Genomic DNA, 27,993 nt, shown 5'->3' on the forward strand with positions numbered 1-27,993 from the left:
TTGGGAACACCTTTCAATCATACTGGAACCACTGGCTGCACTCCAGCTGATTGGACAATGGCAACTGTTATACCCTTGCACAGAGGTGGCGCAGCTACTAATCATCAGAACTATAGACCTCGTTGCCTGAGTATCCATATCTGTATGCTCATAGGTGCAATCATCATGGAGCTGATCAGCACACATATATGTGACTGACACACAGTTGACTGTACAGAGTTTGGATGTCTGACAGGGGGATTATGACTGTTAAACATGGTGGACATTTCTGAGGCAGTCACCAAGGACCTGGGTGAGGGGACATCAGGACATACAACCCCTTGGACTGAGCCAAGCTGTCTGACTATGTCCCCCACTTAGACATCATTTACAAACCACCCTCTTAAGCATTCACAGTACTGTCATTGTAGGGGTCATTAAATGGCCCATTGATGGTACACATACTCAACATAGGGACATCCACTTCCAACAGCTGATCTATAAGCAGCAGTGTTCAACAAGGCTCAGTCATGGGTCCTCTACTGCTTGGCATCCATTTAACCATGATACAAGTGAATACTGAATGTCTGTGGCTAACAATGTTGGCTGATGCCTGCAACCTGTGAGCACTCATGGAGTCTGTGAGTTATGTCAATATCCTACAAGAGGTTATTGATGAACAAAGCCTGTTGACATACTAATGGCCATAAACTCCATGCAAATATATATGTAGTATCATTTCCATTGCTAACACCTATGTACCTGGTAAGTAGTACATCAGTCGCAACATGCGATGTACATATTCAGGGGTGAAAGAACTGGGCACACAGACCTGGCTACACAGGTTTACACCTAATGTGCCTGAGATCACCATGTCTCCCCAGTGGTAAAACAGGAATCATATGTCATAGCTGAGGGCACAGTCACGTGTAATTAACATACCCATAACCTCCATGTACTCTTCCCTCAGCATGCCAATATCTGAGTACAATGGTCATTTGATAATGTACCTTTCCAAGCAGTACTGGCAATTGCACACAGCAGTATGGTCCAAGGGAACTTCACATCTTAAGTATGTTTTCAATGGGGATTGTCTGAAATCAGTGTCATTGTAGCCTGTGGCATATAGAGGTGATCTCTGCCTTGCATATGGGGCAATGTGTGACCCTGCTTGATTGTATATCTGTAGGTGGCATAGTAGATGGACTAACCACTCTGAGGACATTAACCTAGTATGTGATGTTGGTAATACATGCTGGTGGGAGAGATTTGTCTAGCAGACTTTAACATACCTTTGAAACAGAATCCTGCCTAATGGCAAACAGGGCACCTCAGTGCACCTCAGCACATACCATCTCTATCTTTATCTTCATGTTTGCAGTTACCATACCACAATTGGAAATGGAGTGAGTCCCCAAAGTAGGGAGAAACAGGAAGATCAGGAAACATCTGAAGAAGAAATATGGACATGGGAAAGAAAAAGAGATTTAGTATGGTGCAATATTTATGCAATGTTTATGCAAAAATGCTAGAGGAGTTGTGGTATTGTATGAGGAAGTCGGGAGTGTCAGTGAAGTAAGTAAGACTGGTACAGGATATGTATGAGGGTAGTGTGACAGCCGTGATGTCTGTGGTGGGGGTGATGAATGCGTTTAAGGTGGATGTGGGATTACATCAAGGATCAGCTCTGAGCCCTTTCTTATTTGCAATGGTGATGGACAGGTTGACAGATGAGATCAGACAGGAGTCACCATGGACTATGATGTTTGCAGATGACATTGTGATCTGTAGTGAGAGTAGGGAACAGGTGGAGACAACCCTGGAGAGATGAAGATATGCTCTAGAGAAAAGAGGAATGAAGGTCAGCAGGACTAAGACAGAATATATGTGTGTGAATGAGAGGGAGGATAGAGAAATGGTGAGGATGCAAGGAGTAGAGGTGGTGAAAGTGGATGAGTTTAAATACTTGGGATCAGTAGTTCAGAGTAATAGTGAGTGTGGAAGAGAGGTGAAGACGAGAGTATAGGCAGGATGGAGTGGGTGGAGAAGAGTGTCAGGAGTGATTTGTGACAGACGAGTACCAGTAAGAGTGAAGGGGAAGGTCTACAAGAGGATAGTGAGACCAGCTATGTTATATGGGTTGGAGACAGTGGCATTGACAAAAAGGCAGGAGTTTGAGCTGGATGTGGCAGCGTTAAAGATGTTAAGATTTGCACTGGGTGTGACGAGGGTGGACAGGATTAGGAATAAGTATATTTGAAGCTCAGCCCAGGTTGGAAGGTTTGGAGACAAAGCCAGAGAGGCAAGATTATGTTGGTTTGGACATGTGCTGAGGAGGGATGCAGAGTATATTGGGAAAAAGATGCTAAGGATGAAGCTACCAGGTAACAGGAAAAGAGGAAGACCTAAGATAAGGTTTATGGATGTAGTGAGAGAGGACATGCAGGTGGTTGGTGTGACAGAGCAAGATGCAGAGGATATGAAGAAATGGAAACAGATGATCTGCTGTGGTGACCCCTAACGGGAACAGCTGAAAGAAGATGATGAATATTTTTGCAAAGGAGAAAGCAAAACTAACCATTACAAAAAGAGCAGCACCAAAGATATTTGAATAGAAATACGGGCAAAGGAATCCAGACATGGAAAACTGTACAATACAAAAAATAAGAAGACAAAAAGGAAAAGTAGAAAAGGATATTAGTAATGGAGAAGTTAAAGAAATAGAAACTGAGGTAATGGAGAACCTGCAAAGTGAAGGATTTAGTGTAGAAAATCAGGATAGAGTAATGGATATCCAAATTAAGGGGAAACCAGTGGAACAGGAAGAAATTGGTCATGTGACTTATGAAGATAATTTGGAGCCTTCCACAGGAAACCAGTATAAATGTTCACTTGAAGCTAGACAGCAAGGGAAGGAACAGGAAACTGTGGAAAATCTGATGCAGTCAATGTTGAGGATTGATAGGCTAGTGAGTTCCCATATGATAGAGCAACGGATGGCTCAGGATGAAATTGAAGAGAATGTGCCAGAGGAAGATGCTATAGAATCTTCTATAGAATGCCAGCAAGAATTGAAAAACAAGGGATGTGCCCTCAGTTTGGAAGAAATAAGTTAAGAAAAGAGTTGCTTGACTTAATAGACATAGACAAATATATCAAGATCAATGAAAGAAACAGACTGCAGAAGGTTAATAAAACCCAAAAAGTCAGAAGTCTGATAAAACAAATAAACACAGCAATTGGGACTGTTCATAGAGATCCATGCGATATAACAGAAGTAAACAGGATACATTACTGTGCAGCTAAATTAATAACTGATAAAATTCTACCACAAGAACACAGAGTAGTGAGGGAAAGGAAGGGGAGAAACCGAATACCATCATGGAAATACTGAACAGAGAAAACTATAAAACAGTTAAGACAAGAAGTGTCACTGTTAGACGGCTATAGAAGAGGGAAAAGATCAACAAAAATACTAAGAAAGATAGACGTGATTAAAGCAGTGTGCGGTATTAGAACAGACCAGGATCTATCATGCACTATCGCATATAAACTGAAAATTTCAGTACAGGCAGAAAAGCTTAGAAGATACGAAGATAAATATAAAGGAAAAGTACAAAATAGGCAATTGATGCGATCCTAACATGTATTCCCATTTTGTTGTCTTTCAGGACATGTGTATCCAAGATGCCATGCACCTTTCATGGATGCAGAGAATGATATTATACTGAAAGGCCTCTGGTAACACCATGAACTCCTACTGTCCAGGGACAGGCAAAACAGGGAACAGCAGGCAGCACTGTGGGCTGATCTTGTCCGTGACATGAATACCACAGGTCATCAGAGCAGGACATATGAGCAGGTTTGACACCCCACAATGGACATGATCAATGCTGCATGCAGAAGAGCAGCAGATGTAGCCAGGGATAGTGGCATCACCAATGGAGGACCTGCAGTGGAACAACCACTGTCAGCCACTGAGGAATTCCTGGTGAACCTAGGCACATGACAGTTCCCAGGCATCCATCACACATTGTGGATGGGAGTGCCACAATTTGTACAGCAGAGGAGCATGCAAGTAAGCTTAGTTTGATCGCCATTGCAATACTGTAGCATTCAATGTGTTAGGGTGTACATATTTTTACATGGGTGGCAGGTCTTTGTTCTATTGGGGGGTTAACTGCAGTTTGACTCTCATGCTCAGATTTTGACCAATATAACAATTAACACAGTAGTTACTGTAAATGTGACATATATGGATGTATTACCTTGTTGTGGTGCAACATGAGGTGGTACTAACATTACCTCTACCTCAACTTTTATTGGCCTGAATTTGTCCGTAAATAGACTTAAAGGGAAAAGTTATAGACATTGCCATATAGCTGAATTACCTGAAGTCCTTAAATGGTAATTTGCATATATCCCATGTCGCCTCTAATACAAGAGGTTTAAGGAATAGCACAGTGGAAAGTCTAGCTTTGCTAGATTTTTCTTTTTGTTTGTTAACTGATTGTTTTTTCTGTGTGACCTTTTTACTCATTGTCTTAGCCAACTTTTCACAGGACCGTCGGGTATCGGACAAGGTCATGGTCCTGCTCCTGGAAAGCACAGCACTGTTTTGTTATAGATGTAGGTTTACAGCACTGTAATCCCTAAAGTGTCATCCCAGGCCTGCTGCCTGGATTGCTGTACTGTCAGCATGATTGCCAACTGTACAAATATTTTCTGACTGTACACATGTTAAGAGGCATACCTATGCCTTGTAGGTGTGATCACACTGATAGAGGTGACAGTATTGTCACAACATTACAGATTGCCATATGTGTCAAATGTGCAGAGTCTTCACAAATGTTAACAGTGTGCCTCATTGTTGCTGATGATATGGCTGTGTAAATAGCTTTTGTTTACAAGTAATTATAACTCTTTGTGGGAAAAGTAATGTCCCTTTGTCCTACTATATGAGGTTGGGTTTTCAACAGGTCTGTAATAGTGGCAACAGTGTATAGAGCTTTACATATATTGCAACACAGTATTGCAGAGCCTAACACTGCAGGTATTAATACAATGCTTTTCTCTTTCTTATCACAGGTAACTGGGGGGAGGGGGGTTTGGTCTCTGTTCCCTATACAATGTGATGTCAATGTCTCTTCCCACTCTGATGATGATGGTGGCCAGAGTGAGGGACAGGTGGGGATTCCAGGGGCTGAATCTGTCCCAGAATTTGACATCCCTCGTCTGCCCTCATTGTCACTGCACACAGTCAGTATGCCCACACATACCCAGTCCCCAGAGGCTAGAAATACTGGACAGTCAGAGGGTGTGGACATTGAACAGGAAAGTGTGGCAACTATGGCTCCAGTGAGTGTAGACACTGGCCACAGCCAGAGAGCTGGTGAGGTTCCACACAGGCGGATTAAAGGGGTGCTTGTAGGAGGCCTGCTGCCCGCTGCTGGGCCTGTTGCATGTGTCACATCACTGGTCACTCGGTGAATGTTTTGGGCCATCATGGAGGCACAGGCACATTTTATTTATTTATTTACTTTATTTTACATTTGTTTACCTGGCTGGTCTGACTGGTTATATTTCCATTTTCAGCAGAGGCCTGGGGAGAAAAGTTCCACGTAGAAACAAAACACAGTTACGTTATACATAAAAAAAAAATAAGTAGCAGGTTAAACATAATTCAAGACTACATTACAGAATTCTACAGACATACCCTGTAGAGAAAACAATTAAGTTGTAGTTATAGAAATACAAAGTAGAAAGGTTCTGTAACAGTAAAATATTTGTGGCAAGTGTAGAGCACATTCAGGAAATTTCTTTTACATTCAAAATTCTTTAATGGATTGTAATAGAAGCTACTTGTAAAAGAAGTAGATTGTTAGGGAAACTTCTCAAAGTGTAGGTAGTAGAGAGCGAATAGAAAGGTGTTAAAGAGAGAGAGAAAAAAAAATGTGGAAGTCACAATAGTTAGGATTGAAGCATGGGCATAACCAGTGTATTTTAAGGTGTTTTTTTCAGCTTTTGTTTAAAGGGAACAGGGGAGGGAATGGAAGTTAGAGCAGTAGGTAGAAGATTCCAATATTTACCGATGGTATTGGAGAATAGGGAGTCACCAGCAATGTTATTAGACTTAGTTGAGGTTACTAGAAGTTTGTTTGAAGAGCATAATGAATTTAGGTTAGTGTAAGGGGTAAATAGATTAGAAAGTATAGGTGTGTTACTAGGTTGGTAAAATATCCTATGGACAAAGATGAGTTGGGAGAGTATCAACATGTTTTTTAGTTCAAGCCAGTGGAGTTGCTGTAGGTTCAGACAGCAGTGAGTTCTAAATTGGTTCCCAGTAACAAACCTAGCAATACTATTGTAAGTATTAGCCAGTTTAGAGAGATTATTTTTCTTTAGGTTAGTGTATATAGGTGAAGCATAGAGAAGAGTGGAAATAAGATGAGAGTGGGCAAGTGTAGCTTTGGCTATAGGAGTTAAGAACATTTTAATTCTGTAGAAGGAGCCCAGTTTTCTATTTACAGTTTTGACAGTATTATTAATGTGGTTATCAAAGGTAAGGTTATTGTCTATAGTGACACCTAGCAGCTTGGTGGTAGAGTCAGGGGATATAAGGGTGCCATTCTTGGATAAGATAGAGAATTCTATTGGGGAGGACCTAATAGTAGGCTTAAAGAGCAAGAGTTTGTTTTTTTAGCATTCAAAAGGAGGCAGCGTTTTAAGAACCATGCCTCAACTGCGTTAAATACATTTTGTGTTAGTGTTTGTAATTCTGAAATGGTTTTAGCAGAACATATTAGTGTAGAATTGTCTGCATATTGTATACATGTAGCTTGAGGTATAGCTACTTGTAGGTCATTTATGAATAAGGAGAATAGAAGAGGTCCAAGAATAGAGCCTTGGGGGACACCAAGTGAGACTGGCAGAAGAGATGAGAGTTTGTTATCCCAGAGAACTGCCTGTTTCCTATTGCTGAGGTAGGAAGTGAACCAGTGAATAGCCTTGGGTTCCAAAGAAAGAGATTCTAGGATTTTTATGAGCAGGGGGTGGTTGACCATATCAAAGGCTTTTGACAGGTCTATAAAGAGTGCCGATGAGAGAATATTATTGTTGCGGTTTTTATTGATGAAATCAGTAAAGGAAAGAAGAGCTGTGGTGGTACTATAAAATGGCCTAAAACCGTGCTGGCAGTTAGTTAGTATGTTATGTTTAGTTAAGTGACCCATTAACTGATAGTGAATACATTTCTCCATAATTTTTGCTAAGGGTGATAAGAGTGCTACAGGCCTGTAATTAGAGTACTCGTTAGAGTTGCCTCCTTTATGTAAGGGGATAATGTATGAGATTTTCCAGATATCAGGGATGGTTTCTTCACTAATGGTTCTGTTTATAAGGATGGATATGGGATAGGCTACTACATTAGCTGCTTTTTGAAGGTATTCTGATGGTAGCTGATCAGCAGAGGGGGTACAAGGTTTAAGTTTTGGATAAGTTTTTGGATAAAGGTGGTAGAGATGGGTTGTAATTGGAAAGTAGGCAGATTTGAAGATGTGTGGTTAGGGATGCTAGAATTGTCAATGGTAAGGTGAGAGGCTAGTGAGTTAATGGTATCAGAAAAAAAGGAATTAAAGGCATTGGCAATTTCATGAGTTGTATTCTTTTCAGACCCAGAGGGGGAGGGTGTAGTAGTCTGGCCTGGGTGAAGTAGTCTGTTTAAGGTTGACCAGAACCTTTGGGGATTGTTGTGATTCATTTGCTGCAGTTTACTATAGTAGTTCATTTTGTCTGTAAGTATGGCTTTTTTGGTACTATTTCTTAAGTGTCTAAAGGTTTGCTGATCAGAGGATAATTTGCTAGCTCTCCACTTTGCCCATGATTTGTTTCTTAGTAATAGTTTTTGTCTTGTTTCTTTAGTTAGCCAGGGGGCAGGCTTAGATTTGACTCTAATAGATCGTTTTGGTGCATGCTTATCAAGGATTATTAAGAATTTGGCATTAAAATATTTAACAGCATCTTCAAGTGGGAGAGTTTTTAGAGGGTTCCAGTTGCAGGCATTTAGTTCAGTTTTAAATAAAAGTAGGTTAAAGTGTTTATTACTTCGTGAGATCCTGTAGGTTGGGGTGTTAGTAGTGACACTCTTTTGTCTTATGATGTAAGTTAAAGAATGGTCACTTACATCATCAGGCAAAGTACCTACTAGATAAGTTTGCTGTTGTTTGTTAATAAGAATCCAATCTAATATACTTTCTTTGTTGTTAGGTTTATTGATTCTAGTAGTGGTGTTTATTGTCTGAGTAAAGCCATAAAGATTAATGTGCGAGGAAGGGTTGTAAGTATTGACCGAGGACCAGTCATGGTTAAGATCTCCTAATATGATAGTTTCTTGTGGGTAAGTAGAAGACACCCAACTAAGGATATTTTCTATTATGGTAGAGTTATTTCCAGGAGGTAGATAGATACAGATAATATAGATTGACTTGTTTGGGTTTAATTGTAGTTTAGAAATAAGGAGTCCAGTCTTAGTATCCTCCAGTGGGTTATAGGGTACTGAAGAGATGTGTAGTCCAGTCTTAAACAGCAGTGCTACTCCCCCACCTTTATGTGTAGTGCGGTCCAGTCTCAGTATATTGTAACCTGGGGGAATTATTTCATTATCTTTAGTACAAGGTTTTAACCAAGTTTCAGTTAGACAGAAAATATCAAAGGAGTGATATTCAAGGAGAGTGTGGAGATGGGTGACCTTATTGTTAATACTTCGGATAATAAGATGTCCTATAAGTAAGGCATTTGAATCCGTGGTTAGTGTAGGAAGGGTGGAGTTTGTGATAATATGTCTAGTTTCAGTAGAGGTATTAGTGGGTCCTGGGTTAGGATGTATGTCACCATCTTTTAGGGTTGAAGTTTTAAATTGTAACGATGGTTTACAGGAAAAGCTGGTTAGGTATTTTAGTCTCCTTAACACAGGATTATTAAATTTAATATGTGAAAGTCGATGGTATTTGGCTAGGAGGTAGTTAGAGGTGGATGTGATGTTTAAATGAGTTAATTTTTGGGTAGTAAAACCAAAGGCTGTTTGTTTGAGAGAGTAACTGATGTGGTAATTATTTGCCTTTTCATAAGAGGTAAGCAGATATGACAGTGTGAGAACTAGAGAATGTATGAGTAAGAGTATTAGCTTGACTAGGTTGTTTTTAGTTATAGGAGTCTTAGATAGGGTATTGTTAGTTTTGGAAGACATACTGCAAAGAAGAGTTATGGAACCTTACAGAGATAGAGTTAGGATATAACTACAATATAAATTATGGGAGGATAAGGTCTTTATTAGGAAGTAATAGCTACAGGTATATGAGGAAGGTAAGATAGTGTAAGAGAGGGTATTATGGAAAGTAGAATAGTAGAGAAGAGGTGGAGTTATATCAGTTGGTAGCTTGTCAGGGTAGGTTGTTTGGTTGCACAGTTTAAAGCAATATTGCAGTGTAGGCAGTTGGTCAAACTAGAAAATGGTTGTTAAAAGAAAGTAGCATCACAAAATCCACGAGTAGATATCACCCCATCTGGTCCCAAATGTGACCAAAAATGTATGTGTGGCCAATATACCAGCCCAGTTTGCATTTCCAGCCCTTCTGCACAGTTGCTGATGTAATGATAATCAACCTACAAAGTTGATTGTAGTAAAACTTACAAAACACCCAAGATAGCTCAGACACTGCAATACCCGGATATTCTGTTATTCAGTACTGTCACTCCAACTTTTTAGTGTTACAGGCACTTAAGAACGCCAAAACACCTAATGCACTAGGCAAACACTAAAATGTACCTTTTCAGTATAAAGTCCATCTTTATAAGGATGATTGTTACCAAAATTGGACCCCAAAGTACATAGTAATACCACTATCTGTATTATATATATTAGTCTAGATAATAATAACACAATCCATCCATGAAGAAAAAAGTTGTTAAACAGTTTGTCATACCATACAATCCGAGCAATGCCCAAAAATATATGTAAAGTCAATGTATTCAATTCTTTTCTCTAGTTCAACCACAGGCCCGTATTCACAGCTGCCATCCTGGTTAATATACACTTCCGACAACGCTGAAATGTAAACGCAGTCATTCCCCTGCGTTTAACAATAGTGAGGTCAACCTCAGGCCTATCTTCAAAGCTGCCATCTTGGTTGATAAATACAGCCAAATTCAAAAGTTTTTGGTACAACACCAAAGCAGTCTTAGCCCCAAATGACCTGGAGGGGAATCAATCTAATATGTAAACTGTAAACAGTTCATCCACTACCTTCTAGGTGCAAAACATAAATCCGGTCCCAACAAGCGCCACACGATACTCACAATTAAAGATCAGCACTGTTTGTTCTCATATGCTTCAAAATCTCTCCGTAGTTTTATGTTTTCTTTCAATAATCACTTCCTCTAAATGCTCTTGTTAGAATCAGTTGCCGAACCCAAGCTTAAAAGTTAAATTCTAGTGCTTTAATGTAATGTAGGCTTATTTAGGAATCAATTTATCACTATAAGTAACATTAAGGCACTTCATTTTGGTTGTTTTATTTGTTGGCTTTTTCAAGTGTTCAGCTCACATTTATGCAGTCGCGAGCATTTATTTTAGACTTAGACAACATTTAAATGTTGTTTCCCTCTCTTAAAAGTTAGTTTTACCTTGTATAATGATTTTTGAATGGAGTTGCGAGCTGTACAAGGCTGTAAATCAAATGCTGCTATAATTATAGATTCAAAGTTTCTTTTACCGGCAATCCTGATCAAACTGTTAGAACCGTTAGTTGGACTTTTTTATGTATGTTTCTCCTGCTGATAATCCCCTGAAGATAACCCCAGGGATTGAGAAACGAACAGATGGATGTAAATATTACAAGCCCTAAATCTTGCTTCTACTGAAAGATCAAGCTTCCCAGTCCTGTTGGGATTTTATGTTTTCCGATATTGTTTCCAAGGAAAGAATAGTATTCCGATGTCTCTGGCCAGTTTTACATGCAGAAACATCAATCGGAATAGTCTATTTGCTAAAAGCTGCCATTCAAGACGGTAAGATGATAAGATGGTACATAAGACGGTAAGACGGTACACATTTTCTTCTTTTATTACATGCCCTGTTTAGATGATGATTCCACCAGACGTATGCTTAGGGTTATGGATGCAGCACAGTCTGACATCCATGACTGCCTCCATCACATTGCTCAAATCCTGGATTGGTTCACTGATGCAGTGGAAAGAAGGTGGGCTGAGACAGACTGCAGACTGTCTTGGAATGCACAATGTCTGTGCTGGAACATCTGGTTCGAGTTGAGCATCGGACTCATGGAAGTACGTCAGCAATCCCATCTGCTGAGAGTCCACGTAGCCATGCATAATCATGCTCCCATAGTGGCAACACATCCAGTGCTATAGAGGGGAATGTGCTGTCCACACCAAGATGTGGCAGACCATGGGCTTGTGGTCCCGGGCATTCCCATGGAGGACACAGTCCCAGCAGACAGCAGTCACTGTCAGGTGCTAGCACTGCTTCTGACGTAGGTCATGGAGGTGCCACTGCAACTCTTGGCAGACCCATTTCCCATGTTCGGGCCTGGAGATGATGAACTGTCAGCTCTACCATGCACAGTTCAAAGGTGTCCAACATACACACATGAGGGCTAGCACTGAGCTTGTCTGAGTACACACACACATTCACACACCACTTTCAAATGCAGAGCACCTACAAACACACAAGGCACATATCCATGGTTCATCTTGCCTGCTTCCCTTCCTGACTCACACACATGCTGTCAACCTTTTGGTCAGCCTAGGCCTCATGCACCCCCACAACACACCTTGTGCAAGTGATGATATCTGTGCCACATCTCTGTCATCCTCGTCATCAATGCAAAGGAAATGATGCTATGTGTCTGATGCACAGGGTGACTGTATAAATTAAAATGTACTTGTGTAATTTAGTGTTGTTTTGCCATGCCACTTGTACTGTTTACTGAGAGATACTGTATGCTAACATTTGTAATGAGTAAGCCACATAATGTTGTGTACCTTATGCTGTATGATGTTGTAATGGTTGTATATGTACACAGTAAATGGTGTGTCAGGAACCTTTAATGTTTCAGGATTCTGTTGTTGGATACACCTATGGATACACAGCGGCAATTAAGCCATAGACATCACAGCACAGGATGGAATGTCAGCACAGAAGAAATATGTCTTCAGCAAGGTACAGCACTATAGGTGCATGGCTCCATTGGTTCTTATGTGTATAACAGGCTAACAAGGACAATGGCATCATTCAGTGTACTCATGGATCCCTCTTCTGTGAAAAGGTCTGATACCCTTGATAAGTGCCACCAGGGTTTTGGGAGCTAACACATCTACAAGCTGTGGTGATGGAGGTGACCCATCTACAGATGTCCTGTGTCCAGTACAGACATTTGTCCGACACCAGTTATGATTGTCTTGTTTTGCATCCCACTGTGTAACTTGAACACGATGTGTGTCACAGCAGATGTGCTCTTCACATGCATGGGGGGCCTGTTACATACAAGGTATACTGTTTGTGTTACATACCTGTCTCTCTAGCATGTACTATTTATACCACAGTGATGATGTAGGCGTGTAGAACAGGTAAGATAGTCCTGTCATGGATACGTGGGAAGTAAACAGTGGAATTTCACACCTCCCTGTATGGCAGCAATGCACATCCCCTCCAAAGTATCCAAGGTATCTGTACAGAGCAGAGACAGACAAGTTAGAGAAGTGTAATATGTATACCATGTGAAGGTAAGGTGGGGGTTTACACAGGTATTCTGCAGTTGGACACTACCCAAGCTGTGTGTTCTGAAAGGACACAATTAACTTGTGATGACTGTGTTAAGCATGGGAGTCCACAGACTTGATGGTGCCTGGCAACTACTAATGCTGGTCTCACTGACACCACTCTCACATAGGATACCATGCTCTGAAACATTTTCTGTCATCACAAGCAAAACATTACTATGAAGCCCATGATGAGAAGAAGGACACATCCTGTTTGTTCATGCACATAGCTGTTCCACATAATGAAAGGCTCTATAGGTGTGACATATCCTTCTCCAGGTAGATGCTTTAATTAGCAACCTGGGTACTCACTTGGCTTTTGCATGTATAATGCCTTCTATTCCAGGGTTGGTGGTATGTCACTAGGGAACTGACAATATGAGATTATAAGCACTGCAGTAGTGCCACAATATAATGTGCAATGTCCAGTGACATAGATGTCGAGATTTGCTGAAACAATCAGCACACTGGCGGTGAGCCATTATAGGTGACAATTTCACAGCTAGTCATACATCCTGCCCTTTAACAGATTAATGGTGGATATCTGCATGACATGGCTGTGAGGCCTACTGCAGTGGACTGACCACCTTTGGTCAATGTGTGTCCACCTGCCACATGTCCTACGCATGTCATGCTGTACAGTTATGTACCTGGAACACATATCTGTGCTTCCACATCATGCCACACAACAACAAATGTGCTGTCTGGTTGCTTGGCAGGCATCGTACACTTGCAAGGCCAACATAATGCCAGCAGAGTTGAACAAGTCCTCTATGCATGCACGGGCATCCACATCTTCACTGCAAGATGTGCCTACAAACACTGTATATCAGGCTGTCAACCCCAAGGGTGTGGCAGCATGATCCTAACTTTGCAGGACTTGCTGATGACATGTTGGGAGTATCCACACCCCTCTAATCCTATGACACACAAACGCACTGTGTGACAGATGTGAGTGCATTTCAAACCTTGCTGCCATGGTTTCTCCAACAGCAGTCATTATATATGGCAATGAGCTTTATGTCACCATGCACAGCTCACATCCTGCACCACCTACACCAACATCAAACACACCTGCATGTGTGCAGCTCCTTACCAGACACATTGCCAAACAGCAGACACCTCAGTACATATAATACTGCATGCACCACTCTCTCACTGGTCAAACACCTGAGGCAAAACACAAAATCACACCTCTTAGTCATAGGTGATTACATTGTGAGACACATTGATGTCTGTGTCAAGTGGCTACATATGGAAAAGATCACAGGTAGCTGTCTGTGTGTTGACACAATAGGCCTTACCACACATTGCTGCAAATCATGGAATATCAGTTAAGATAATGTTGACATCATAATTTTTGCATGTGTGTATGACTAGGGACATATGCCACCGGACTGTACACAGACATATAAATGGACTTAGCCAGCTTGTGTCTCTCACGAGTATGCAGTTGATCCTCATCTGGGATGAAGGCTCCATCCACAAGGAAATTGATGGAGGTCAATAATTGCCTTAGTATGTGGTGTCATTGCAAGGGGATCTACTACATGTCTGCCTGGGCTGCCTTGCTCAACAGACATCAGTGCTTCACCAGTGATGGTCTTCATCTCTCAACCCTGAGATATGGAGTACCGACCAAGGCTACTGACACTCCTACAATGCATCTTAGATGCACTGTTGAGGGAAAAGTTGGCAATTTTAACACCATCTTTATACAACATTGTGGTTATGCTGCTACATGCTGGGTATGGCAGCACTGAACCCCACTCTGTGAAAGGTGTCCCCACCCTGGAATATGTAGACCTGTATGCAGTCAAGGACATCTGGTACAAGGCTGTGGATAGCACCACAACCATACCAGACTACACGTCCATCCACATCTTTAGACCTCAAAATGACAGTGTGCAAGGTAATGCAGGTGATGTATACATACTCATTAAGGACAGATACACATCCAGAGTTTGTGAAACACTGTGATTTCATGGCAACAGTGCACGTGCCATTCAGTACTGGAAGGGCACATAATCAAGCAATAGCCAGCTACAGGAGCAGCTCCATGAATCCAGACATCCATTGTGTGTATTTGTGTGTACATGTGTCTATCAAGATATATCATTACACCATGGTTTGGGGTGGCATTAAGTGACCATGAACTGTGTTGCTTAGTCATGATGCAGTTCACATGCCCAAAGGTTGTCCAACTCCTTATCTACAATGCCCTGGAGCAGTGTTGTGACTTCCCCACAAGGGGAACCAACGTATTGCATCATGTGTTTACCAATATGGGTGACCACTGCAGTCCCCCAATGTCAGTGCATACCAAGATTATATATTCCCCATTCCAAAGGAGGGATGGGCCTACTTGAAATTGATTATATGTATAGATCTGCAATCGTGGGACTGCACACATATCTGCTAAGCTCACAAGATCCTAACGTAGTGAAAATTTTGAAACATGAGGAGAATAAATCTAAGATGGCGTCTCTGCTTAACCTAGCAGAAGCATACCGGTGTCAAGCAGGAATGGAAATCAAACCAGAAGTAGATAAAAATCAGGCAGCAACTGAATGTGCCAAAAAATAAAAGAATATAAGGTGAAGGATCAGATGAGAAGGCAAGAAATGTGGAAAATGTATAAATATAGTTGCAAGTACAGAAAACTTCTGGAAGAACCTCATGTTGATCAGAAACAAATGCAGGAATGGTTAAGGACAGGAAAATTCAAACCCAGAGATGAAAAGTTAATAATGGCAGCCCAAGATAGTGGGCTGCATACATGTTGGTTTACAAAGTCCATTAAACATGTGGGAGAAATAGACAAATGTAGGTTTTGTAAAACCAAATCGGAAACAGTTGCACACGTCGTTGCTGGTTGCGACATACTAATGGCAGAAGGACTGTATACTGAAAGGTATAATAATGTTGGAAGACTGTTACACTGGGGATTGTTCAAACATTATAGTATTGAAGTGGCTGAAAAACACTGGAAACATAAGCCACAAAGTATCATAGAAAATGAAGAAGTCTACATCACATGGGATCATCCATTACCAACAGTTCAAAAGATAGATGCTAGAAAACCAGATAGAGTGGTCCAAAAAAAGAAGATAAAAGTAGCATTGATCATTGAAATTGCCCCACCCATAACTACAGTGTCTTCTGTACAGAGAGACACAAAGTCATAAAATATCAGGATTTGCAGGCAGAAATGAGAGCAATGTGGATGAAAGATACCTAGACAGTTTCAGTAGTAGTAGGAGCAGCAGGTCTTATCAAGAAAAGTCTACAATCGCATTTAGATATGCTACCAATACATAGACCTCTGTACGAATTGCAGAAGGAGTCACTACTGGGCACATTGTGGGTGCTGCAAACAGCACTACTGGCTGACATCAAAGAGTGAAACAATACTAATTTCATCAACTTTAATCATACTTTGACTTAGGAATGGGGTCCATTCCCGTCATGGTATTAGAAACCCAAAAGACTTGGAGAAATCAAAAAAAGAGCAAAACCATAATTGTATCTTTTAGTTTATTAGCCAGCTATAGACCCCCCTCCATGACTCAGGACACCCACTCCTCCTACCTGGACCTACTTGACTCCATCAAGGTACCCCCTAACACCCTGATCCTTGGTGACTTCACCTACCCCACCACAGACTGGATGAACAATTCCTGCACTAATGCACTCACCCAACGATTCCTTGACTTCATCAGTTCTAACACATTAGACCAGCTTGTCTCATCCCCCACAAGGGAAGATAACATTCTGGACTTGGTTCTCACCAACATGGGTGACCGCTGCACCACTCCCATAGTATGTTCTTCCCTGGTGAGATCAGACCCTCAGTCGGCCTGATTAACAAAGTCTTGGGTCCTGCGTCAGTTGCTGTCCCTTCTTCCTTGACGTCGGGTTGTCAGGGGTATAAAACATGCAGCCGATGCCATTACATCAGTTTTTCTTGCCCCAGATGTCAGGTGCCCCCCAAATGGGGAGCAAATAAAATTAAAAACACAAAAATATACCTCCAACCAAAAGCAAATACACCAAAAAGGCTTTTAAGCATAGAAAAAGAAAGTAGAGGTATAGTCAGAGAAAAACAGGGGGGGTGGAGGGAGGGTAACCAGGACTGCAACAGTGAATACATTCGAACATCTGCATTTATGGTACGTGTGCACAACTGTACTATGTTTTTCATGTTTCACTGTTGCAGTCATTACATTTGGGTAGATTCCCAAAGCTATGGCTGGGAGGAGGAATTTATACAGCATTAGGACCAGCTATAAGGCCCTGTAAGACAGCAGTGGCAAAGCCAGCTCTGGATTTAGAGAAAATTGGTAAATGATAATGCTTGGTGAAAGTGTGTACAGAACTCCAGGTAGCAGCTTCTAGAATATCCCTGGTAGGAACACCTCTGAGAAAGGCTGCAGAAGTAAATGCAGCCCTGGTGGAATGAGATCTGATCCCCTGGGGGATAGGTTTTCCATGGTGCTTATAGCAGAAATGAATGCAATGGCTTATCCATTTAGAAATGGTTTGTTTTGAAATAGCCTTCCCCTCTGCCCCAGCAGCAAATGCTACTAGCAATTGTTCAGATTTTCTTTGAAATTTAGTTCTGTCCAAGTAGAATCTAAGTTGTCTGTGCACGTCCAAGGAATGCAGAATCCGTTCCCCTTTGTTCTGTGGATTGGGATAGAAGGTTGGCAAATGAATGGACTGATTAAGAGCCACACTTGAAACAACCTTGGGCATGAAGGATGGATTGGTCCTCAGAGATACTCTGTCCGCATGAAAGATAATGAAAGGCTCCACTGCCATAAGGGCCTGTAATTCAGATATCCTTCTAGCTGAAGTGATTGCAAAGAGGAAGGCTGTTTTCCAAGAAATAAATTTTAAGTCTGCAGTAGCAGCTGGCTCAAAAGGAGGTAGCGTGAGCTTCTCCAAAACAAAATTAAGGTCCCAGGCAGGGGTAGGAGCTCTCCTGGGTGGTCTCAAGTTCTTTGCCCCTCTGAGATACTGCTTGAGCAGGGCATGAGAAAAGAGGGGTGGTTCTGTGTTATAGTGAGCTGAAATAGCTCAAGCGTGGATTTTAATAGAGGAAAAAGACAGGCCCTTGTGAAGCATCTCAGTTAAGTATTGCAAAATCTGAGGTAAATTGGGCGCTGCTGTGCTCATCCCTAAAGACTGGTTCCAGGCACAGAATATTTCCATTTGTCAGCATAAGATTTTCTAGTACTAGGTCTTCTCGCCTCCAAGATGACATCCATCACAAGTTTGCTGACGGATGCTAAGGGTGAATTTGAGTGATTAGCCAAGCTGTAAGGTTCAATGTTGGGAGCTGAGGGTGCAGAATTTGGTTCTTCTGCTTAGACAGCAAGGAAGGTGTCTGAGGCTGGTGCCATGGAGATATTTGTGACACACTGCGCAGGAGTGGGTACCAGTTTGGCTTGGCCAGTCCGGAGCAATCAAAATCATTCTTGGTTTGTACTGTTTGACTTTTAGCAGGACTTTGGAGAGCAAAGACAGAGGGGGAAAAGCATAGACTGATAGGTTTTTTTAGCTGAAGGACAGAGCATCCACTTTCCAGGCTTTTTTGTGGGGAGTCCTTGTACAAAATTTGTCCAACTGGTAGATCTGGGGGGAGGCAAAAAGATCGATGTCTGGGCTCCCCCATTTGTTTGTCAACATGTTGAAAATCCATGGTTCCAGTTTCCATTCATGTGGGTCCATGAGATTTCTGCTTAGTCCGTCTGCCAGTGTATTATATTTTCCTGGCAGGAACTGAGCTTGTAGGTGTACTTGGTCGCTCAAGGTCGTGTTCCACAATGCCATGGCTAGTCTGCAGAGGGGGTAGGAATGTGTACCTCCCTGCTTCTTTATGTACCACATAACTGTGATGTTGTCCTTCTTTACCATTAGTTGTCCTGGAAGAATGTAGTCCTTGAAGGCTGTCAGAGCATTCTGTACAGCTAACATTTCTTTTTGATTGATATGTAGGTGCATTTGACTTGGGTTCCATTTGCCCCGAATGCACTTCCCTGCCAGGTGAGCCCCCCATGCATAGTCTGATGCATCTGTAGTTAGGGTTTGGACAGTAGGGGGTAATGTGAATGGTAGTCCCTTGTTTTGGTGGCAGGTCTCTTCCCACCATAGGAACTCCAGGCGTAGGCAAGGTATGATAGGAATCATTGTTTCCAGGCTGTGACAATGTTGACTCCATAGACTTTTTAAGTACCACTGAAGTTTCCTCATATGCAGTCTTGCATATGGAATTAGAAGAATGCAGGAGGCCATGAAGCCCAATGCTTGCAGTATTTGTCTTGCAGATAGCAGGGTTTTTGTGGGCACTTGTTTGAAGTAAATTACCAAATTAATTTGCTTTTCTGGCATGAGGAAAGCCATCTTGACAGTTGTATTCAAGCTTGCACCCAGGAATGTAATCTGCTGAGAGGGTACCAGTTATGATTTCTTTTCATTTATGGTGTACCCCAAACAAGTTAGAACCCTTTTTACAAACGCCAGATGATTTATAAGTATGGCCTGGTTTTCTACCTGAATTAGACAATTGTCCAGGTATGGATATATCTGAATATTTCTTTGCCAGCAAAATGCAATTACTGGAGCCAGGCACTTTGTGAATACCCTGGGCGCAGTAGACAAACCAAAGGGCAGTGCAGAGAACTGATAATGCAAGTAGCCTGCTTTGAAGAGTAGGTATCTTCTGCAAGATTCCCTGATTGGGATATGCAGGTAAGCTTTTTTTAAATCTACAGTTGCCAACCAGAAATCTTTGCCTAGCATAGGAAGTAATTGGTGAAGAGACAGCATCTTGATTTTGGAATGTCCAGAAAGGTGTTTAGAGTAGACAAGTCAAGAACTGGACGCCATGATTTGTCTTTCCTGGGTACCAGGAAAAGTCTGGAATAGAAACCTTGTCCCTTTTCCTCTTCTGGTACTGGTTGAATAGCCCCTATGTTTAAGAGGGAAAGTACTTGTTTTTGAGCCTCTGCCCATTGATTTGGGGGCAGGTCTGGCCACCCGTTTGGTGTTGGCAACATGTGGAAATGAAATCTGTATCCCTGGGACACTATATTTAAAACCCATTTGTCCTGGGTTATGAGTTTCCAGTTTTTTTGCATGAAGAGCAATCTTTCCCCCCAAAGGGGCGGCTAAAAGGTAAGTGCTTAGTAATTTTAAAGGAAAGTCACTGAGACTATTTACCATAGGGGGGTGTCTTGTTATTTCCAGATTTGGAAGTGGAGGCCCCCCCCCCATTGCTTTGTTCTGAGAGTCCCCTGGGACTGAAACCTGGTGCTTTTGGTGTGTCTGGGTTTGGCTTGAGAGGATCTGGAAGGAGCTGGAAAGGACCAATTCTCAGTAGGCCAGTGCCTACTAAATCTTGGAGGTTGCACTTGCAAGAAATCTTTTACAGTTTGCATAGATTTAGCTTTATCTTCCATCTTTTTTAGATCTTCTTCAGCCTTATTGCCAAACAGGCGGTCCTGATTTAAAGGACCATCCAACAATTTCACTTTAACAAGGTCAGGCAGAGATTGCTCCTTAAGCCAAGCATGCCTTCTATGCACAGACCCAGTAACAACAGCCCTGCAAGAGGCCTCTAAAGAATCAAAACCACATTTCAAAGTATGTTTTCCAACTTGTTCAGCAGAATGCAATAAATCCTGTAAATCTTTATTTTCCACACAGTCGGAGATCAACATCATTTTCTGTTGAAGCAGTCCAATAATATGCTGATGATATATTAACATATAAAACTGTCAGTTTAAAGCCCTGATTGCCAAGGTTGCAGAAGTATAAACCTTTTTACCCCATCTATCCAGCACCCTGGAGTCTCTATCAGAAGGGGTAGGATTTTTAGCAGTAGAAGCCTTAATGTCCTTGGGCTCCTGAGAAATAGTTTCTGGATCTGCAACAGGATTTTTGAAAAGGAATTTGTGGGACTCAGGAACCCTGTAGTATCTGTCAGGTTTACTAGGAGCTGGAGGCAGGGAATCAGGGGCCATACTGGATTCTGAAAACACATCATCAACAATGTCTAGTACAGGAGGTATAGCCAAAGGCCTATGCTGAGGTAGAAGAAGGAAATCCCTAAGCCTCGTTTTTGATTCAGAAAATTCCTGACTTTCCAAGTGGAAATGCTCCCTTAAGGTATGTAAAGTTTCCCCAAAAGAAAAGTCCTCGGGGGGAAGCAGAGGGGATGGAATCCTCTGCATCAGAATCCTCATAAGTAGGTATGGACAAATCCAGGTCATTAGAAGAATCAGAAGAAACAGAATCCTGATCAGAAGTTTCATAGTCAAGCTCAGCCCTAGGCCTCTTAGAAGGGGGGGGGGGGTGTGACTACCCCTGATTAGAGTAATAAGATCTTCAGCCATTTTGATAATTTGTTTTTTAGGCATAGGGACCTGAACATGTGGCCTGGGTGTTGGTTTTTTAGACATAGATCGAGATTTAGGCCTTAGTGTAGAAGATGGAGTCAGCTTAATATGCAAGTCTATAGGCCTGAATACACCCTCAGAAGCCGGTGCCTGCACAGCAACTCCGGACCCATCCAAGGTAGAGACATCCGTGGGTTCCATAGGTGAAGTATCTCGCGGCATACCGGACTCCGAATGGGTCTCAGTAGAGGCCTGTAAGTCAGAAGTAGCGGGTATCAGGGGCTGCAAAAGCACCTCACTGAGTACTGGCGAACTGGAGACTGGCTTAGAAGAAGCATCATCCGCAGTTTTGGACCTCGACTGCCTGTCTCTGTCTTTATCTTTGTGTTTTTTCAGAATCCCTGTAGTTGGATGGCTAACCAACATCATTTCTGGATAATTAAACCAAGAACCGAAATATTTAGAGGCAAAAATGTACCAATGACAGATAGTGCGCTGATTAAATAAAGCACAAAACCGACAGCAAGGTATGTTGTGGTCAGGGCCTAGGCAAGAAATACAGTACAAATGAAAATCTTTATGAGGTATTTGCTTTCCACAAGTAATGCAATTATTAACTTTTACTGACATCGGTAAGAAGCAAGAAAAAGTTTCCCCAGTGGGGTACTTAGCTTTAAGTTGAAGACTTTAGTTCTGAAACTCAAAAATGAAAATTTCAGGAGTCGGCCGACCGGCACTTGCAAACTGCTTCTGCTTCGGGCACCGCATGGCAAGAAAGACTGTTGTAATGGCATTGGCTGCATGTTTTATACCCCTGACGACCTGACATCATGGAAGAAGGGACAGCAACCGATGCAGGACCCAAGACTTTGTTAATCAGGCTGACTGAGGGTAACCTGCCAGCAGATTACCCAAATGTAATGACTGCAACAGTGAAACACGAAGAACATCCTCCATGACAAAGACCAAATTTGTTCCGAATTAGTACTTAGAGGTATAACTTACACTGATCCTGTTGACTTAGGCAACCTGCTAGCTGATAGTTCAGCACAAACATCCCCCCCAAAGGCCCATTTGGGATCCCCTATACTTGTTTCACACTTCACATCTCTGTAAATCAAGTGTTAAAGGCCCTATCCAAGGCAAAGAACACAGCTTCCATGAGACCTGATAGTATCCCAGGCTGTATTCTGCACCATCTCCAGCAATAATTAGCTTCAACATTGAGCACCCTATTAAACCAGGGGCTAATTACAGGCTTCATTCCAGCAGAGTGCAGAACTGCCATTGTTATCCCCTTGCACAAAGGTGGTCCCACTGCTGACCCAGGAAAATATTGCCCCATTAGCTTGACAAGTCTGATCTGTAAAGTCATGAAACGTACTATTATGGATCTCATAAACTAGGACATAGGCAATCTCCAAGCACTTGACTCCACCCAGTTCAGATTTGTCAGGGGCAGACCTTGCCTATTAAACCTGGTTGATTCTTTTGAGACTGTCACCAAGGGCCTGGATGAGAGAAAGTCAGTACATATAGCTTACCTTGATTTGGCCAAGGCCTTTGACACAATCCCTCATTTATACATCATTGAAAAGCTAACACAACTTGGCATAAATCCCTGTCTCATCAGGTAGGTGGCCAACTGGATCACCGATAGATCCCACAAGGTCAAAATAGGTGCAACCACCTCCAACAGCAGACCTGTCACTAGTGGTGTTCCCCAGGGATTTGTCGTAGGACCCCTACTGTTTGGCATCTACTTCTCAAAAGTCTAGGCAAAGACAAAGGGCTTGTGGCTGACCAAGTCTGTGGATGACTGTAAATTGGGTGCTGTCACTTACTCCTCATATTAACATACTGCAAGAGGGTCTCACAGCTACAAATAACTGATGCCAAACTCATGAATTAAGTTAAATGCAAAAAAATGTAGTATCATACCATTTGGCAAAAAGACAGCCCCTACTGATTATCACATCAATGGCAACCCCCTAAGCACACAACCTATGGTGAGAGACCTGGGTGCTCAGGCTGACAACACTCTCACATTCAACCATCATGTGGTGGCAGTGGTCAGAAAAGCCTTTTACTTGGTTCATCTCATAAGTAAAGGGAGTGCATCCAGAAAAAAGGAGGTTATTATCTCTCTGTACTCCTCCCTCATTAGGCCTACAATTGAGTATAATGTCCCATTTTGTATGTACCTCTCCAAACACCTGCACCAACTGGAAAGGCCACTGAAATACCTCACAAAGAGAATCCATGGCCTCCAACATCTGTCCAATGCGGAGAGGCTCAAATCACTATCACTCTACTCAGTATCATCCAGATTGCTCAGAGGTGATCTGTGTCTCCCCTACAAGGGAATATTGGACCCTGCTCTACTAGAGATGCTCCATATCTGTAAGTCTAACTCCTCACATATTACCCTTAATAGGCCTAAATCTAATATGTGACATCAACAAAACCTGCTGGAGAGACAGGTTTGTCTCCCAGTGGCTGCCCTGTCTCTGGAAGAGTCCTCCCATACATGTCAAACAGAGTACCTCGCTGACCCTCTTCAAACGCAACCTTGATGAGTGGATGGGAAACTACAAATTTGTCCTAGGGGTTCCACCTTTGTCCCTCACTGACAGGGGTGACAGGTGGTGACTGAGGGTTTTTGGGGATGCAGTCTTGGCTGGGCTTGTAAGGGCCCCAGAGCCATTAGCCCAGTAACCTCCTATGATCTTATTGTAATAAACCTCTCTAGCCTCAGTTAATGTGGCTTGAAGCAATGCTGCCTTCTTGCCTGTACTGATTAGATTCACAACTTCCTATTAATTAGCCCTAGCTTCACACATTTAGTTTAAGTTCTTTTCAACAAAGTTTCACACGTCTGTGACATCCCTCCCATCACAGATTCAGCTTGTGTTAGTTTACAACTTGTATCATCTACATTGTTTTAGTATGTAAGACTATTGGCAGTGGACCTATCTTTATATTATTCCTAGAGTTTCTTTGTATTGTATTAACAGTCTATGAATTGTTTTCTCTTCCAATGCTTGATGTTGTTGTGTTGTTGTTGTGTCTTTCGGCTTTTCCCGGTTAGGGGTCGCCACAGCGGAAATCCGGTCCGCTAATGATTGGTAGTTGATTTTTATGTGCCGAGTTACCAGCCCTGATGCACAACCTTCAACAAAGGTATGCCCATTCACGCATGTCTCCACGCAGAAGACGCTCTAGCTGAGAACTGAACCGGACAGCATCTTACTGTGAGGCGACAACGCTACCACAGCACCACCACCGCGCTTCCAATGCTTGATATTCTGGATAAATATTAGAAAAAGGAGACAGGTTGAACTTATGTTTTTTTTTTGTCTACTACTGAAGTATAGATTAATGAGTTGTCTGTTTTTACCATTAAGGGTAGGCACAGTGTTGAAAATACAGAAAAGTTAGGTTATCAATGATAAAAGAAGTAAAGTTTCAAAGTGTATAATACTAAAGTATAGTACATTACAAAGGAGAAAATATGGTAATACTAACAGGGCAATAGTAGAAGAAAACATTGTTTAATAGCTCATGCAGTAAAATATTTGCTGTCTTTACCTTCCAGAGAACTGCAACTAGTGCTGCCAATAAAATAAGGCCTCCAAAGACACTTCCAACAATTACTCCCACCGGAATTTTCTCCAGTACTTCTGGCATAGTTATCGTAACTGGTATCTGAAACATTGAGAAAAACTGCTCACTCTTGTGCTGGCAAACATGTATGGATTACCACGTAGTTTTCTAGACAGTGACATACTAGTATTACAATTTTACATGCAGATACACATATGTATATATATATATATATATATATATATATATATATATATATATATATATATAAATATATATATATGTATGTATATATATATATATATATATATATATATCATATATATATATGTTTTCTTTGTACAGCATATCAGAATTAAGCCTATTTATGGTAGGTTTTGTTTGTCTCTGTTTTCAGTATACATAAACAAATAATGAACAAGCACAGGAATCTGTCTAGTTCCAACCTCACCACCACGAGTATTGAGGGAAAAAATAAAAAAACAAAGAAACTAATGGTATTAAAATTTCATTGATGATCTCAGTCACAATAATTTCAAAAAAATCATGAAACCCAGGTAGTGTTCCAAAGCAACAAGCCTTTATTCATTACAAACAAATGATCCTCCGTAACAAAAAAAATCAGAAATATTTTAACAATGTTAAACATATCAGCCCTTATATACTTAAAAGTAGGTGTGGAAAGTGTACATATTGTTTAATTTTAAACCAGCCTGTTCAAGTCAACCAGTATAAATAGGGTCATAAAAGTGAATTTTAGAACACGTACCCACACCCACATGCTACTACTGAATAGATCAAACTAAATCCCAGTTAAGGGAAACACAACCTATCTATTTGCAACCCAGATTCCACAATCAGGTATTAAAAAATGCATAAAATACACATAAGAAGACTTTTAACTAAAATCGCTTTTGGCTAACTAATGCAATACACTTTTTGGCATTGAGCTTGAGGCCATGGCTTTGACACCAGACATTTGTCTCAGTGAGGCCCTTTTGTAGGATGTCCACATCATTAGGAGTTTTGATTATGGCTCCTAGTTTGCAATCATCTGTGAACTTCGTTAGCCAAAGACCTTCTGTGTTAACCTGTACTTTAGCGAAGTAGATACCAAATAGGAGAGGACCCAGGATTGAACCCTGTGGTATTCCACTTGTTACTGGTCTGAAGTCGGATTTGGAGTCTGCTACTTTCACAGCGTAGGTTTTGTCAGTGAGCCAGTTGGCAATCCATCTTGTGACATAGGGATTTATACCTAGTTTAGTGAGTTTATCTTTAATTCCAGACAGGGGATGGTGTTAAAAGCCTTGGCAAGATCTAGATAGGCTGTGTAAACCACCTTACCCTTGTCTACAGCTTTGGTGACTGCTTCAAAGAAGTTTATCAAGTTTAGGAGACATGATCTGCCTTTTACAAACCAGAACTAGATGGGGTCCAGAGTTTGGAGATTACCAATGTCTTTGTTTATAAGTTCCATGATGATACGTTCCATGGCCTTGCAGACCAGGCTCATCAGGCTAATGGGGCGGTAGTTCCCAGGGTCCGTGGTGGGTCCCCCATTGTGGAGTGGGATAACCATCTCTGTGCACCATTCAGTGCACACAAAGCCTGAGGTGAGGCTATGATTGAACTTAGGTGGGGTGCCCGTTCGTTCTGTAGTTCATGTGTAATGCAGCATGGGATGTTGTCAGGTCCCATGGATGCTGTGTTCTTGGCTTTGGCGAGTGTGGTTTTTACCTGTGCAGCCGTGATTACAGGAACTTTGCATTCTTCCGGTGTAGAGATGGGCCTTTTAGGGGATGAGAGGGGGGGTGAGATTTGATTTGGAACATCATCCAGCAGTGATATAGATGGTAGTGGGAGGGCCTCCATCCTTTTAAGGAGATTCTTCCTCATTCTGTAAACCAAACATCCCTTTTTTCCCAGTTATAGAACAAACATTGGCCCAGGGGGGGTCACACAGCTTGTGCTGTCAAACCAGATGGGCAAAAGTTTTTACAAAAGGATCTTTCTGGTACCACAGAGGAAACCTGGAGACCAGTCCTAGACCACTCCTTCCTCAATCTATGTCAAGGTCTCAAAGTTTAAATTGTTATCCTTCCAAATGCTGTGACCGCTCATTACTTTGAAGTCTTATGGTAATATTAGAGTTATAAGATGCTTACCATCACATTCCTATTTGCAACAATTTCATGCATTTCTTAAGATTTTATTTGTCTGGCTTACATTATCAGTTCCCTGTCTTATACTTTGGTCTATCCACTTCAGCAGGAGTGTTTACTGTGACTGGCACCTGTAACTGCTTAATGCAGACGTCAAAGCATTCACATCTTTCTATTTTTGGATGATTGTCATATATTTTCAGTCTTTTTCCCAGCTGTCAGTATTTTATGACATATATCAGGAAGGTCTTGTTCAGTCTGGGGACTCAAAGTTACAGAAATCATTTCTCATCCTCCTCATCATCATCATTATCAACCCCATTTTCCTTTCTTCTACATGAGGTTGGGCTGTCATGTCAACTGTGACCATCTGTCTCTATTCAATGCTACTGTCCTTCCTTCTTCAGCACTCATGTCTGGCTGTCGCAGGTCTTCTCTCACACAGTCCCTCTACCTCTTTGCTGGATAACCTAATTTCCTCTCACCTTCTTCACCAGATTGTCTTCTGCTTTTCTGCACATGTGCCAGAATCACCATAAGCTGTTCTGTTTGACCTTTTCTGCAGTTGAAGCTACTTTAGCTTTTGCTCTAATCTCCTCATTTCTTTGTGTCCCACAGTGTGTACCCTACCACCAGTCTCAGGCACTCCATCTCCATTACCTCTAGCTTCCTCAACTGCTGTGCCTTTACTGCCCAGGTTTCTGTACCATACAGTAGTACTGGTCGTACCACTGTTTTGTACATCTTACTTTACAGCTTTTTTTGGCATTCTTCTGTCATATACTACACCTGGCACTCTGTGCCAGTTGGCTGCAGCTCCTATGATTCTAGCTTTGACCTCCCCATTCAGACTTCTCTTCCCCTCAGCCAGCACTCCCAGATACTTGAAGCTGTTAACCTGTTCCACTATTTTCCCTTCTATCTCAAATCTCAGCTTCTTCTGGACTCCACCATTTGCAGCCAATACTACTGCCTTACCTGTGCTTAGTTTCATCCCATGT

The 27,993-nt window shown here is 41.8% G+C and overlaps 1 protein-coding gene across 1 annotated transcript in view; it reads right to left on the reverse strand.

Annotated features, from left to right (window-relative positions):
- The window catches only part of ITGA2 (integrin subunit alpha 2), a 2,089,078-nt gene that overhangs the window by 27,118 nt on the left and 2,033,967 nt on the right, over nucleotides 1-27,993 (reverse strand). Inside the window, exon 28 of the mRNA XM_044064418.1 lies at nucleotides 24,813-24,929. Within this exon, the coding sequence (XP_043920353.1) occupies nucleotides 24,813-24,929 (117 nt within the window). The remainder of the gene's footprint in view (nucleotides 1-24,812; nucleotides 24,930-27,993) is intronic.

Source organism: Protopterus annectens, chromosome 2.part2 (assembly GCF_019279795.1).
Source record: "Protopterus annectens isolate FY-2018-M chromosome 2.part2, PAN1.0, whole genome shotgun sequence".
Lineage (NCBI taxonomy): Eukaryota > Metazoa > Chordata > Ceratodontiformes > Protopteridae > Protopterus > Protopterus annectens.